General features: G+C 40.1%; 1 protein-coding gene across 1 annotated transcript in view; it reads left to right on the top strand.

Moving 5' to 3' along the window:
- GOLPH3 (golgi phosphoprotein 3) overlaps positions 1-14,625 on the top strand; it is a 57,721-nt gene that overhangs the window by 40,281 nt on the left and 2,815 nt on the right. Inside the window, exon 3 of the mRNA XM_005556650.4 lies at positions 5,891-6,005. Coding sequence (XP_005556707.1) covers positions 5,891-6,005 — 115 coding nt within the window. The remainder of the gene's footprint in view (positions 1-5,890; positions 6,006-14,625) is intronic.

Below are 14,625 nucleotides of genomic sequence, written 5' to 3'. Positions count from 1 at the left end.
AAGTGTTACTGTGCAATTTATGCATAGGCTATTGATCTTTTCATCAGATTATGAGTACTTTTCAGATACCTGTCTGTGAAAGTCTGTGTAGGTGCTTCTCTGGTATAATAGAGGTAATTTAACTTAAACCTCAATCTCAAATATTCAAGACTGATTTTCTTCTGGTTTGTCATTGTGTTTCTTGAGCATGGTGTTTCAAAACTAGTTTTTTTCCTCAATCAGTGTCCTAATGAATCTAAAAGTTTTAGGTCAGAGCTGAACACTTCTTGATTGATAAGCTATAGAGAATAATAGTTCTGTAGGGAAGAACACCATTCATGCATTTTTTTTTTTTTTTTTTTTGAGACAGAGTCTTGCTCTGTCACCCAGGCTGGAGTGTAGTGGCGTGATCTCAGCTTACTGCAACCCCTGCTTCCCTGGTTCAAGTGATTTTCTTGTCTCAGCCTCCCAAGTAGCTGGGACTACAGGCGTCTACTGCCACACCCAGCTAATTTTTGTATGTTTTGTAGAGGGTTTCGCCATGTTGCCTGGGCTGCTCTCAAATTCCTGGGCTCAAGTGGTCCGCTCGCCATGGGCCTCCCAAAGTACTAGGATTACAAGTGTGAGCTACCATGCCCAGCCCATTGTTTTCTAGTATATAGAGTTGCTATTCGAATCTGGTGCCCTTCTGATTTTCTTTTCCTTTTTTTTTTTTTTGGATACAGTGTCTCACACCATTTCCCGGGCTGGAGGGTGGTTGGTATGATCTTGGTTCACTGCAACCTCTGCCTTCCAAGTAGCTGGGACTACATAGGTATGTGCCATCATGCCTGGCTAATTTTTTTTTTTTTTTTTGACACCAAGTGTTGCTCTGTCACCCAGGCCAGAGTGCAGTTGGTGCCATCTCAGCTCACTGCAATCTCCGCCTCCCGGATTCAAGCGATTCTCCTGCTCCAGCCTCCCTAGTAGATGGGACTACAGGCATGCACCACCACACCCGGCCAATTTTTTTTTTTTTTGTATTTTTAGTAGAGATGGGGTTTCACCATATTGGTCAGGCTGGTCTCGAACTCTTGACCTCAAATGATCCACCTGCCTCCCAAAGTGCTGAGATTACAGGCGTGAGCCACCGCGCCCAGCCTCCGGGCTAATTTTTTTAAAAACATTTTTGTTAGAGATAAGGTCTTACTTTATTGTCCAGGCTGGTCTTGAATGCTTGGGTTCAAGTGATCCTCATGCCTTGGCCTCGCAAAGAGCTGGGATTACGGGTGTGAGCCAGTGTGCCAGGGCTCCTTCTGATTTTTCAATCTTATTGTTGTTTTTTTTCCTCTAGAAGCATTTGGAATCTTCTGTTATCCTTGTAGGTGTTCTGAAATTGTACGATATGCTTTAATGTGGGTCATTTTAAATTCATTATGCATTAATTTTTTCAGTCTGGAAATGTGTATATTTTGGTTTTGAAAACTTGTATTTCTCATGTCTTTTGCCCTCTATTTTTCTAGAACTCTAAATTGGATATGGACTTCTTGACTACTATTTTTTTTTTTTTTTTTTTTTTTGAGAAGGAGTCTCGCTCTGTAGCCCAGGCTGGAGCGCAGTGGCACGATCTTGGCTCACTGCAAGCTCCGCCTTCCAGGTTCACACCATTCTCCTGCCTCAGCCTCCCGAGTAGCTGGGACTACCTTGGCTACTCTTAAAGAGTTGTCTTCTAACCTTTCTGTTGAGGTTTTATTGTGGCTCTTGTGTTTTTGATTTCCATGAGCTTCCTTTTTAAAAAATCGTAGTTTGTTTTATGGGTGTAATACCTTCTTTTAGACTTCTGGGGATATCACACGTTTTTTGAAAATTTCCTTCGTCTGTATTATATCTGTTTCTTCAGAGTTCTTATTTTCTTTTTTTGGTCTCTTCTGTGTTGGAAACTTTCTTTCACATGTTATCCTTGATCATCTATTTATATTTAGGAATGTCTCCCGTCCCCCCAAAAAAAGAAGCTAAATAAAAATTACATGTTTGAATAGAACATGTTTATTTGTGAACCACACCTACTACTGAATTTTTAAAAGAAATTAGAACTAACTCGAGTCACTGACAAGTTGTAAGCAGAAGCAGTGGAATGCCATGGTAAGATTTCCCTGTTAGAAAGATCAGTGAGGATAATGGATTGAAAAGGCTAAAACTAGTTTAGGGAAATTAGTTAAGAGGCTTATCTTAATCCAAGTGAAAAACAACCTGATTAGGCAGACCAGAATATAGTTGTCCCTCAGTATCTGTGGGCAAGTGGTTCTAGGACTCCCCTCAAATATCAAAATCTATGGATGCTCAAGTTTCTTATATAAAATTTTGTAGTGTGTGCATATAACCTATGCACATCCTCTCCTATACTTTATATCATCCCCAGATGACTTACAATACCTAATACAATGTAAATGCTGTGTAAACAATTGTTACACTGTGTTTTTAAATTTGTATTATTTTTCCTGAATGTTTTTGATCCTCAGTTGGTAGCATCTGTAGATACGGAAGGCTGACTATAATGGCAAGGTGATGGGAAAAAAAGTGATATATTTGAGGGAGATTTAGGGGACAGAACTTCATAAGAAAAAGTGATTCACCTGTACCCAGGCTATGGTGTCCCTGACATAAGATCCGTTGCAAACGGATGTGCGTGGGCAAGCTCTGAGGCCAAATTGCAATAAATAAAAGGAATGAGTGGGATGTAAGAAGTGGTGGCATGGCCACAGTATTTAGATGTAACTTTTTCTCTTGAGGCTCTGCTTTATTTTCTTGTGCTCTCTCACCCTTTACTGAAAGCATGGTCTAGAATAGCACTGTTTGATGGAACTTTGTTTGATGATGAAAATGGTCTGTATGTTCAATATGGTAGCTGCTAGCTACATACATCTATGAGCCAGACACTTAAGCACTTGAAATTTGACTACTGCACATTGACATATGGTGTTAATAAAAACATACACTGAATACACTGGATTTTTGGTTTTAGTATGGAAAAATATATTAAATACCTCAATTTAAAAATACTTATTGTATGTTAATATTTTGGTTGTATTTGGTTAAATCAAAATATTAAAATTAATTTTGCCTTTTTTTCCTTCTAAAATATAACTACTAGAAAATTTAAGAATAGATTTGTGGCTTGTATTGTATTTTTATATTTCGACTGGTCATGATGTCACAGAGGTAGATACTGTATGTATATTTTTAATTTTTTATAAATTGACAAAGTAAAGGACACTTTGAGGACAAGTTTAAGAGAGGACTATCACATTTTAAAAGTAACGTTAAATTGGCTGCGCACGGTGGCTCATGCCTGTAATTCCAGCACTTTGGGAGGACGAGGTGGGCAGATCACAAGGTCAGGAGTTCAAGACCAGCCTGGCCAACTTGATGAAACTCTCTACTAAATACAAAATATTACTAAAAATACAAAAATTAGCCGGGTGTGTTGGTGTGCGCCTGTAATCCCAGCTATTTGGGAGTCTGAGGCAGGATAATTGCTTGAACCCAGGAGGTGGAGGTTGCAGTGAGCTGAGATCGCACCATTGCACTCTAGGCCAGGCAACAGAGCGAGACTCCATCTCAAAAAAAAAAAAAAAAAAAAAGTAATGTTAAATTTTATAACATTTAAAGAGCTAACATTATAAAATAATACAATGGATTTAATTTTGATATTGTGGAATTTTATCTAGAAATTTATAGCTCAGCCAACAACGTGAATGAAGGCTATAGGGATCTAATACTTGTCTAAAGCAGTGTAACATTTTCCCTTCCATCCCTCCCTCTGGATTTTTCCACTTTTAAAATGGATTCTATATCTCAATGTAGCTTTTTTTTAGAAACAGAGTTTTGTTCTTGTCACCCAGGCTGGAGTGCAATGGTGCAATCTTGGGTCACTGCAACCTCCACCTCCCGGGTTCAAGCGATTCTCCTGCCTCAGCCTCCCGAGTAGCTGGGTTTACAGGTGTGTGCCACCACGCCTGGCTAATTTTTGTATTATTAGTAGAGACCAGGTTTCACCATGTTGGCCAGGCTGGTCTCGAACTCCTGACCTCAGGTGATCCACCCACCTTGGCCTCCCAAAGTGCTGGGATTATAGAAGTGAACCACCGCCCCCAGCCTCAGCGTAGCTTTTTAAAAGAAAGTTGCAGTATTTAAAAAATGTATGTAATCAAAGCTATTGATAATTTCTTTAAGCTTTCTGCTAGTGGGGACAATTTTTAAAGAAACCTTTCAGGACCAGGTGCAGTGGCTCATGCCTGTAATCCCAACACTTTGGGCGGCCGAGGTAGGTGGATTACCTGAGGTTGGGAGTTCGAGACCAGCCTGACCAACTTGGAGAAATCCTGTCCCTACTAAAAATACAAAATTAGCCAGGCGTGATGGTGCATGCCTATTATTCCAGCTACTCGGGAGGCTGAGGCAGCAGAATCGCCTATACTGGGGAGGTGGAGGTTTGCAGTGAGCAGAGACTGCACCACTGTACTCCAGCCTGTGTGACAAGAGCAAAACTCCGTTTCCAAAAAAAAGGAACCAAGAAACCTTTCTTACCTCTAAAATTATATTTCCTATTTAAATCTTTATCTTTTATTGCAATATAAGCTCAGAAGAGCCAAGTCTTAATTTTTGCTCCTAATTTGTTAGCCAGTTTTAATGACATTTATTTAAAAATTCGTTTCTTCACTGATGTGAAATACCACCTTTATAATATAAGGTTGAATACCCTATGTCTGAAATGCTTGAGAACAGAAATGTTTTAAGATTTTGGAATTTTTTGGATTTTGGAATATTTTATTATACTTAAGCATTCCTGACCTGAAAATTTAAAATCCAGAATATTCCAATGGATGCATGTTGGTGCTCAAAAAGTTTCAGATTTTGAAGGAGTTCGGATTTTCAAATTAGGGATGTTCAACCTGTACTGAATTCTTAATTATAATTTAGTCTTATTTTTGGAACTAATAATAATGCTTAAATGAATTTCTGGATCACATAGTCCAAGGTTCACTGATGAAAAGAGTCAGTGAGTATAAACTGTCCTAGCATGTTGCTTTACTAATTATTGCACAGTAGTTGTTTTTTTTTTTTCGGGGGGGCGGGGGACGGAGTTTTCCTCTTGTTGCCCAGGCTAGAGTGCAGTGGCACGATCTCGACCCACTGCAACCTCTGCCTCCTGGGTTCAAGCAATTCTCCTACCTCAACCTCCATAGTAGCTGGGATTAAGGTACCCACCACCATGCCCAGCTAATTTTTTGTGTTTTTAGTAGAGATGGGGTTTCATCATTTTGGCCAGGCTGGTCTTGAACTCCTGACCTCAGGAGATCCACTTGCCTTGGCCTCCCAAAGTGCTTGGATTACAGGAATGAGCCACCATGCCCGGCTAGTAGCTTTCTTTTCTTTTCCCTTTGAGACAGAGTCTCACTCTGTCATCCAGGCTGGAGTACAGCGGCGTGATCTTGGCTTACTGCAACCTCTGCCTCCTGGGTTTGAATGACTCTCCCACCTCAGCTACCCGAGTAGCTGGGATTACAGGTGTGCACCACCACACCTGGCTAATTTTTGTATTTTTAGTAGAGACAGGGTTTCGCCATGTGGGGCCAGGCTGGTATTGAACTCCTGGCTTCAAGTGATCTGCTTGCTTCAGCCTCTCCCTGGGATTCAGGCATGAGCTACTGAGTCCAGCCAGTTTTCATTCATTATTATGTCTAATCTGGTTAGGTTAAGTATTGGATTTCCTTAACATAAAAGTACTTTAAAATCTGAACTTTGGTATTACATGAACGCTTGAGGCTTTAAGCATAATGAATTATTTATATAATTGTTTAGTTTTCATTTAATGAGATCAAGTCAGAAAAGGCATCAGTGCATCTTTTCATTCTTTTTGCTTTCTTTTTAGGTAATCTGTAAGTCGGATGCTCCAACAGGGGATGTTCTTCTTGATGAAGCTCTGAAGCATGTTAAGGAAACTCAGCCTCCAGAAACGGTCCAGAACTGGATTGAATTACTTAGTGGTAAGCTTCTGTGAATAAACCAAAAACCAATTTCTGTTTAAAAGATTATGTAAAAGTTTAAATCCTTTAGAAAGGAACTATACAACATAGCTAGAAGCATGTTTAGTTATTTAGGCACACTTGAAAGTTATCAGTCATAGAGTGAAGAAGTAATGGTTTTTATAAAATTTCATTCTCTTTAACAATACTGAATAGATACAGAATGAGAAGGTAATATTCTTTTCTTAGAGCTCCTGTGTTCTTTATCAAAATTACCACATGCTACCTTAATCTGGATAGGCTAGGTTAAGCTGTGGTAGTAACAAACCCCAAAACCTCAGTTGCTTAAAACAACCATTCATTTCTCATTCAGGCTGTCATTCAGTCACAGGCTACCTCATCCTCACTCTGGCAGCCAGGCAGATGGAGCCACCACCACCTGGAGCAGCATCAGTCACTGTCATGAAAGGAGGAATAGCATAGCACATCACTCTGGCTTTTAAGTTTCTAATTATAAATGACATGTGGTTCACATTTCATTGATCAGAGCAAATCACACAGTCTCCCCTAACTGCAAGGAGACAGGAAGTGCAAACTTAGGGAGGAGTATGTGAAAAGTTTGGTTGATAGCGTGGAGGACTATGACATTTATGTTAAAGTTATCTTTATATTAACATGATGTGAGTTTTCTTATAGATAAGCAGGATTTCTAAAAGTCCTATTATGGGGATATTCTGTCAGTAAAAGAGGTTTTTTTAGGGGTTGGGGGACTAGTCAAGTGAAGCAGTGTGAGTGGGAGGGAACAAAGAAATCTAACTGTGATCAGTTAGCTGTAATTAACTGCTATACTTGGACCAGCTGATTTTGTTTATACATAAATATTTTTCTTTTTAAGAGACACGGTCTCACTCTGTTGCCTAGGCTGGAGTGCAGTGGCATGATCCTAACTCACTGTAACCTTGAACTAACTCCTGGGCTCAAGTGATCTACAGCCTCTGCCTCAGCCTCTAGAGTAGCTAAGACTACAGGTGTGTGCCACCATGCCTCGCTAGGTTTTTTCAAATTTTATTTTTTGGCTAGGCATGGTGGCTCATGCCTGTAATCCCAGTACCTTGGGGGGCTGAGGTGGGTGAATCTCCTGAGCTCAGGAGTTCCAAGACCAGCCTGGACAACCTGGTGAAACCCTGTTTTTACCAAAAAATACAGAACATTAGCCGGATGTAGTGGCACATGCCTGTGGTCCCAGCTACTTGGGAAGCTGAGGTGGGAGAATTGCTTGAGCCTAGGAGACAGAGGTTGCAGTGAGCCAAGATAATGGCACTGCACTCCAGCCTGGCTGACAGAGTAAGACCCCATCTCAAGAAAAAAATTATTTTTTGTAGAGATAGGACCTTGCTGTGTTGCTCAGGGTTGTCTTGAGCTCCTGGCCTCAAGTGGTGCTCCGTCGGGGCTTCCCTGAGCGCTGGGACTGTAAGCATGAGTCTCCATGCTCAGCCTGTATTTATTTGTTTATTTAAAAATTAAGTACACACCATTTTTAGCTAACAGGGCAATAATGGGCACTTTACACTTAGGGTAAGGTTCATTCTTTTTTCTTATTGGTAGAGAACATAAACGTATTCTTGATAAATTTGCATTTTTGTTGGATAACCCTCTTGTAGCTCTAATTTTCCTTTTTATCTCATTGAGTGAGAGTAACTCTGACTTACACTTTTCCCCCCTTTATGCTTATTAGAGTTGTCTTCAGTTGTAATTTCTTTTGCAAGAATCTTTTAAAATTACTTTGCCCGTTTGATGAGGGCTTGTTTGGTTAAAACTAGATGATATTACCTGCAAATTCACTTAATTATCACAAATACCCATCACATTGTCAGTGCTTTCTGAGTTAGCCTCTCATGTATGCCTATTAGTGACATGCAGCCATCTAACAGACTCAGGGTGTTAATGTCAACTCTATATGTTAAATATTAGCAAACATAATGTTTTAAGATAGAAATAGAACTACTAATAATGTTTATACTGTGATGGATCATTTTGTACATTGTCTAGAGAGCATTGGCTTAACCAGTCTTTGGATCTTTCTCATGTTCTGCTGCCAGTGTTGGCCCATGACTGCTTCTGGTGTTGCAAATTAGAATTTGTAATTTGGTTCCCAACTGACCAAAAGAAGGGTTTCTCAAAGTTGTGGTGAATTTTTTTTGGCAGATTTGTTACAGTGCTAAAGATTCTTTTTGTGGAATGTAGAGTGGGCTTTGCCTTCACTTTCCTGTTCTGAAATCCATCTTACACTTAACTGTTAAGTAACATTTTGTAAATGAAGCTTATCAATATAAATGCTAACTGAACTTGGTTCTCACCTTTGGCTGCTGTTGCACTGTCCCCACTTGATTAAGCAGTGAAAAGATGAGAAGTCTAAAAGCCTTTCTCACAAGTATGTAAATACAGTTAGGATTTTGCAAAACAATGTCTATTTGGATTAGAAATTTGGGTAAAATGTGAGACTAATACTTACCAAGGTTCTTTAAAAAACAATATCCTGTGAGTTTTAGCTTGGCTATTGATGCCAGAACATTGCCTGTAGTACTTGAGTTGCTTGCTCTTGACATATATTGGGAATGCTGCCACTTCAGAATAAAGGAACAGAATCCAGAGTGGGAGAAGGAAAAAAAGGACATTTTTTTTAAAGTTAAGAAAATAAGAAAATATCTCCTGGCAAATAACATGTAAAAAGAAGAAAAGAAAAAATATCTACTACTCACCTAATTGAAAGTATCAAGATACCAGCTTGCTGATTTTTTAGTTGTAGTAAAATATATATAAGGTAACTTTTACCGTTTTTACTATATTTAGGCATACAGTTATTTGGCTAGTTTGCTGATTTTAGATTTTTAAAAATTTTCTGTTGCTTCAATATGCGGTGTGGTATCAAACACTAGTTACTGCACTAGTTATTGACATATGTGCTATGAAATTTAAAAGGTGCTCCCAGACTGAAAGAATCTTAAAATCCATTTGAGGAACAGTTTTATACATCTAATAATTTAACAGATGAGAGTTTGACAGTGTGGTTCTCTGAAAGTTCAGTAGTTCAGAGAAAAGAAAAATCCTTGGGAACTTTAGTAATTACAAGAGGAAGTGAAACTTAGATTAGGCCTTTGAAGGGTAAGAATGAAATGCAAAGAAAGAAATGTACTTGTTCAGAGGGATTCCTTGCCGAGAAGCCAAGGAATGTTTTAATAAAGAACAGTTTATTTACCTAGGGTAGAGGATACCCAGGGGCTCATTTTATTATTATTTATACTGTACATGTATACATGTTAAAACTGTTGGCCAGGGGCGGTGGCTCACACCTGTGATCCCAGCACTTTGGGAGGCCGAGGTGGGTGGATCACGATGTCAGGAGATAGAGACCATCCTGGCTAACACAGTGAAACCCTGTCTCTACTAAAAATACAAAAAATTAACCGAGCGTGGTGGTGGGCGCCTGTGGTCCCAGCTACTCGGGAAGCTGAGGCAGGAGAATGGTGTGAACCCGGGAGGTGGAGCTTGCAGTGAGCCGAGATCGCGCCACTGCACCCCAGCCTGGGTGACAGAGCGAGAGTCTGTCTCAAAAAAAACAAAACAAACAAAAAAGACTGTTGATAAATTTTAAATATTTTCTGTTTTTGTTTTTTTTTTGAGACAGAGTCTCACTCAGTTGCCCAGGCTGGAGTGCAGTGGTGCGATCTCGGCTCACTGCAAGCTCCACCTCCTGGGTTCACGCTGTTCTCCTGCCTCAGCCTTCCAAGTAGCTGGGACTACAGGCTCCCGCCGCCACACCCGGCTAATTTTTTGCATTTTTAGTAGAGACGGGGTTTCACTGTGTTAGCCAGGATGGTCTCGATCTCCTGACCTCGTGATCTGCCTGCCTCGGCCTCCCAAAGTGCTGGGATTACAGGTGTGAACCACCGTGCCCGGCCAACATTTTCTAATAATTTAAAAGTATACATATGTTTGACTTGACACAAGTTGAGAGACTACTGTACTTTGTTTTGTTTTGTCTCTGAGATAAAGTCTCGCCATCACCCAGGCTTTAGGGCAGTGATGCAGTTACTGCAGTCTTGACCTCCCAGGCTCAGTTGATCCTCCTGCCTCAGCCTCCCAGGTAGCTGGGACTACAGGCATGTACCACCATGCCCAGCTAATTTTTGTATTTTTTTGGTAGAGATGGGGTTTCATCATGTTGCCCAGGCTAAGCCTACTGTTAAAGAATATTTTTTAGCTTCTGAAATCTTAAGGCATGGTTGACCAGTTTGGTCACAAGGAATCACTACACTGCCAAATTTATGGCCAAAGCTGCTTTTAGTTTTGTAACACAATGTCAAGGAAGATAAGTGTTCTTTGCAGTGAAATGATTGAGGTACCTGTCAGCATGTCATTCTCCACTGAAGCGATTGTTGGGCAGTGGACATGAATAATCTTTAAATAACTTTTCCTCTCCATATTTACTTCTCACAATTTCCTTTACAAAAAAAGTAAATATGAATAGATTAATTACATTTTAAATTTGCTTGTATGACTTGTAAAGTCTTTTCACATATATGGTGAATAATTTAGGGACTGAGGACTAACAGCTTGGATCACAGTAACATAAGTATTCACTATTTTAAAAATTGAAGCAGCGAAATCTGTAGAAGCTAGTCAAACTTTTATTGCATCTTTTCCTCAGAGATCCATCTATTGTCTTCCCATCCCACTTACACTGATGTCTTAATTATGCTCAACTCAGGTGTGACTTTATTCTTTTGATTTAGCTTAATTCTTCGAAAAGGCAGAAATTCTGGAATACCAAGATACTTTGACCACTTGGTTATTACTTTGTGCCTTTTTTCTGTACCACAAATACTGTTAAACAACATTTGGGATATTTCCTACATGGCTTTAGCCTTCTGCTCTTTAGATTTCTTCATTTTTTTCTAACACTTGAGGAGATCTGAATAATCTTCTCTTTGTTGGAGTGAGCACATGGGTTTACCCTCTTCCCAGGGAATTACTACAAGATAAGATGGTGGCTGGCTCCCTTTTTATTGCTTCCTTTGAGGCAGAAATGATTGCCAGTAGGAAGGTCCAGTCATAAGTGGAATACTTTATTTGAAGGTGGGTCTGTGTTTAGGCTCTTCTCATTTTTACTAGAAACATTAAACTGTAAGTTAGCATACTTTGGAATTGGGAAATTTCCACAGGAACTTCTGTAAAATTTACTAAGTGTAAATTTTCACTGTTTGCAATACGTAAGTTTTAACTGAGGATAAGGTGAGGATAAACCTTAGCATAAGTTCAGTATAAGAGACAGGAGTCATAAACTAGTAATCCCACTTACTTCCCATGAGAAAAAATATATTATAGAGCAGCATTAGAGGGATGTGTGTGTGGGGTAGGGGGTATTTTTTTGGGGGGAGTGGAGAGCTGCAAAGAGAAGTTTAACTGTAGATCTCTCAGAATAATTCATTTCTTGATTTTCCCCCCCGTTGTTTGGCAGTCGATGTTGTTTGGCTAAGATGTCTCTGGAGCATAGAATTCCTTCCTATTTGGCTTTGGAAGGTAAAATAAAAATGGATGGCTTGGGAGTCATTTATTCTGCTATACTTTGGTTTTGTGACTACATAAACATATTAAGTCTGTGATACCAAATTAAAATTGATAGGGGATAATACTTTGATAACTTAACAAATTATTCTTTACATAGTTAATCTTAGGATTGAACTGTAGTTTTTAAAATAGGCTTTTATGTAAGTTTGGTTGTTTATTATTTTATGTTGCATTAGTTTAAATTTCCCTAAGTCATATAACATAATAGTTACCCAATTCTAGCCTAGTGTCTTAGGCTGTCTAACACCTGCCATTGACGTTAGAAAACTAAAAGCAAAACTCATACTATTGAAAGATACAGCAGTTATTTATTGGTGAGACATTGGGTTTACACAATTATAAAAAGATGGAAGTGGCCGGGCGCAGTGGCTCACGCCTATAACTCCAGCACTTTGGGAGGCTGAGGCGGGTGGATCATGATGTGTCAGGAGATCGAGACCATCCCAGCTAACACGATGAAACCCCGTCTCTACTAAAAATACAAAACATTAGCCGGGCGTGGTGGCGGGCACCTGTAGTCCCAGCTACTTGGGAGGCTGAGACAGGAGAATGACGTGAACCCAGGAGGCGGAGCTTGCGTGAGCTGAGATCGCTCCACTGCACTCCAGCCTGGGCGACAGAGCGAGACTCCGTCTCAAAAAAAAAAAAGATGGAAGTTACACACTGTTGAAGGATGTGTGCCTCTACTCCAGGGCTTATGCTATTCTGCTGCCTGTGTACTTTGTTGTTTCTTTTGCCTGGAATTCAGGCTTCTCTCCCTTTTGTTAGGATATGGTGAATCCTGCTGGATTTCAAGATTTAGCTTGAAGATCCTTTTTTTCTGTAACTTTCCTATGAAATACCCCATCACATTAAACCATAGTCATTTCTTACCCTCTAGGCACTTTGTTCACATTGTTCTTATGGCCCTATTCCCATTTTCTTCTGGCCAGTATAGTTGGTTCTAATATGTAATATATTATGAATGTGACTTTCACTTGATTTTAAATTCCTTCAAGGTTAGAGATATATCCTAATGTTTGTATTCTCAGTACCTAACAGGGTTCTTAGAACATTATAAATACTTTAAATTCTGCCAGAATGTTTATTCTGCACAAATAGCTAACATTTACTGAGAGCTCACCATGTGTTAGACTTTGTTCTAAGAACTTGATATATCATTTAATCCTCGTGATAGCCCTATGAGCTTGATAAATTTGTTACTTTCACCTTATAGATGAGTAAATGGAGAAATAGATTAAGATAACTTGCACTAGGACACTAGCAGTTTTTGTTTTGTTTTGTTTTGTTGTGGGTTTTTGTTTTTGAGACAGAGTCATGTTCTTGTCACCCAGGCTGGAGTGCAGTGGCGCAATCTCGACTCACTGCAACCTCTGCCTCACAGATTCAAGCGATTCTGCTGCCTCAGCCTCCCGAGTAGCTAGGATTACAGGCACCTGCTATCATGCCCAGCTAATTTTTGTATTTTTAGTAGAGGTGGGGTTTCACCTTGTTGGCCAGGCTGGCCTTGAACTCCTAACCTCAAGTGATCTGCTCACCTTGGCCTCCCAAAGTGCTGGGATTACAAGCATACCCCCCTCAACGCCTGGCCCCGGCTAACTTGTATATTTTTGTAGAGACAGAGTTTTACCATGTTGCCTAGACTGGGACTGTTTCTGTTGACTTCCCCCTTACTCCTAGTTTTAGGTCACTGTTTTGCTGCTTTGCAAGTTTAGTGGTTTTTTTTTTTTTGACTTGGATGCTGGACACTGTGAATGTTAAGTGATGAATTTTATGGTCTTTCTTTAAAGAGTGTTGAATTTTGTCTTGGTAAGCAACTAAGTTACTTGTGGATCAGCTTGCTTTTAATCTTTTTGCTTTTGTTTTTAGATTTTGAGATGGAGTTTCACTCTTGTTGCCTAGGCTGGAGTGCAGTGGCACAGTCTCGGCTCGTTGCAACCTCTGCCTTGCGGGTTTAAGTGATTCTCCTGCCTCACCCATCCAAGTAGCTGAGATTACAGGCACCTGCCACGATGCTTGGCTATTTTTTGTAGTTTTAGAAGAGATGGGGTTTCACCGTGTTGGCTAGGCTGGTCTCAAACTCCTGACCTCAGGTGGTCCACCTGCCTGGGCCACCCACAGTGCTGGGATTACAGGCTTGAGCTACCACGCCTGTTCACTTTTAATCTTTATTAGGGCAGATCTAGGGTGGTCTATACTCTAGGACCGGTTTAGTCCTACAACTAAGGTGCGGATTTTCTAGTATTCCTTCTGAATGTCCTTGGTTTTTAGTGAGGCCTTTGCTCTCTGGCTAGTTGGCAATCACATTTTTCCCAGCTCTACTGAACTCTTGGAATCGTTCACTTTCTGGTAGTTGTTCTTTGCCTAGCTTTGTGGAATTTCTCTCCCTAATACGTGTAGCTTAGCTTTCAGCCAAAGACTCAAGGAACACCTTGCTGATTTCTAGACCTCTTTATCTGCGTAGGTCCCCCTTCTCCAGTAGTCTGCTTTGCACATTGCAGCTGCCTTAGCTACCCTGAACTCTGATCTCTGCTACCTTAACGTGATGTGACTATTGTGCTCTGCTTGGGGTCTTCCTGCCTGCTCTGCTGCCTGGGACGTGCCTCTAGGTGGTAAGCTTAGGCGGTTTTCTGGCTCACATAGGCTGCACTCATGTGTCACAGTTCTGGGCTGCTTTTGACTAGTGTCTGAAAACAGTTTTTTCATATATTTTATCCAGAATTCTAATTACAGTGAGAGGGCAGTTTTAGGAATGATTACTTCATCATAGGCCTGTGTTCTTTAGTGTTAAGTATAGGAAAATAATTATGTCTGTATCCAGTTGAATGGTAATATATTTTAAGATAGCAGCTTAAAATTTTAAGATAGTCCGCTAGAACTTTCTTTGATGATGAAAATGTTCTATTCCTGTGGTGTCTAGCCACTGGCCATGTGTCACTATTATATATGTGAAATGTGTCTAGTGCCGCTGAAGAGCTGAATTTTTAAATTAATTTAAATAGCTCTATGTGGG

The sequence above is a fragment of the Macaca fascicularis genome, chromosome 6 (genome assembly GCF_037993035.2).
Source record: "Macaca fascicularis isolate 582-1 chromosome 6, T2T-MFA8v1.1".
NCBI lineage: Eukaryota > Metazoa > Chordata > Mammalia > Primates > Cercopithecidae > Macaca > Macaca fascicularis.
Note: the sequence above shows the minus strand (reverse complement) of the source record. Positions and strands in the feature narration are given on the sequence as shown.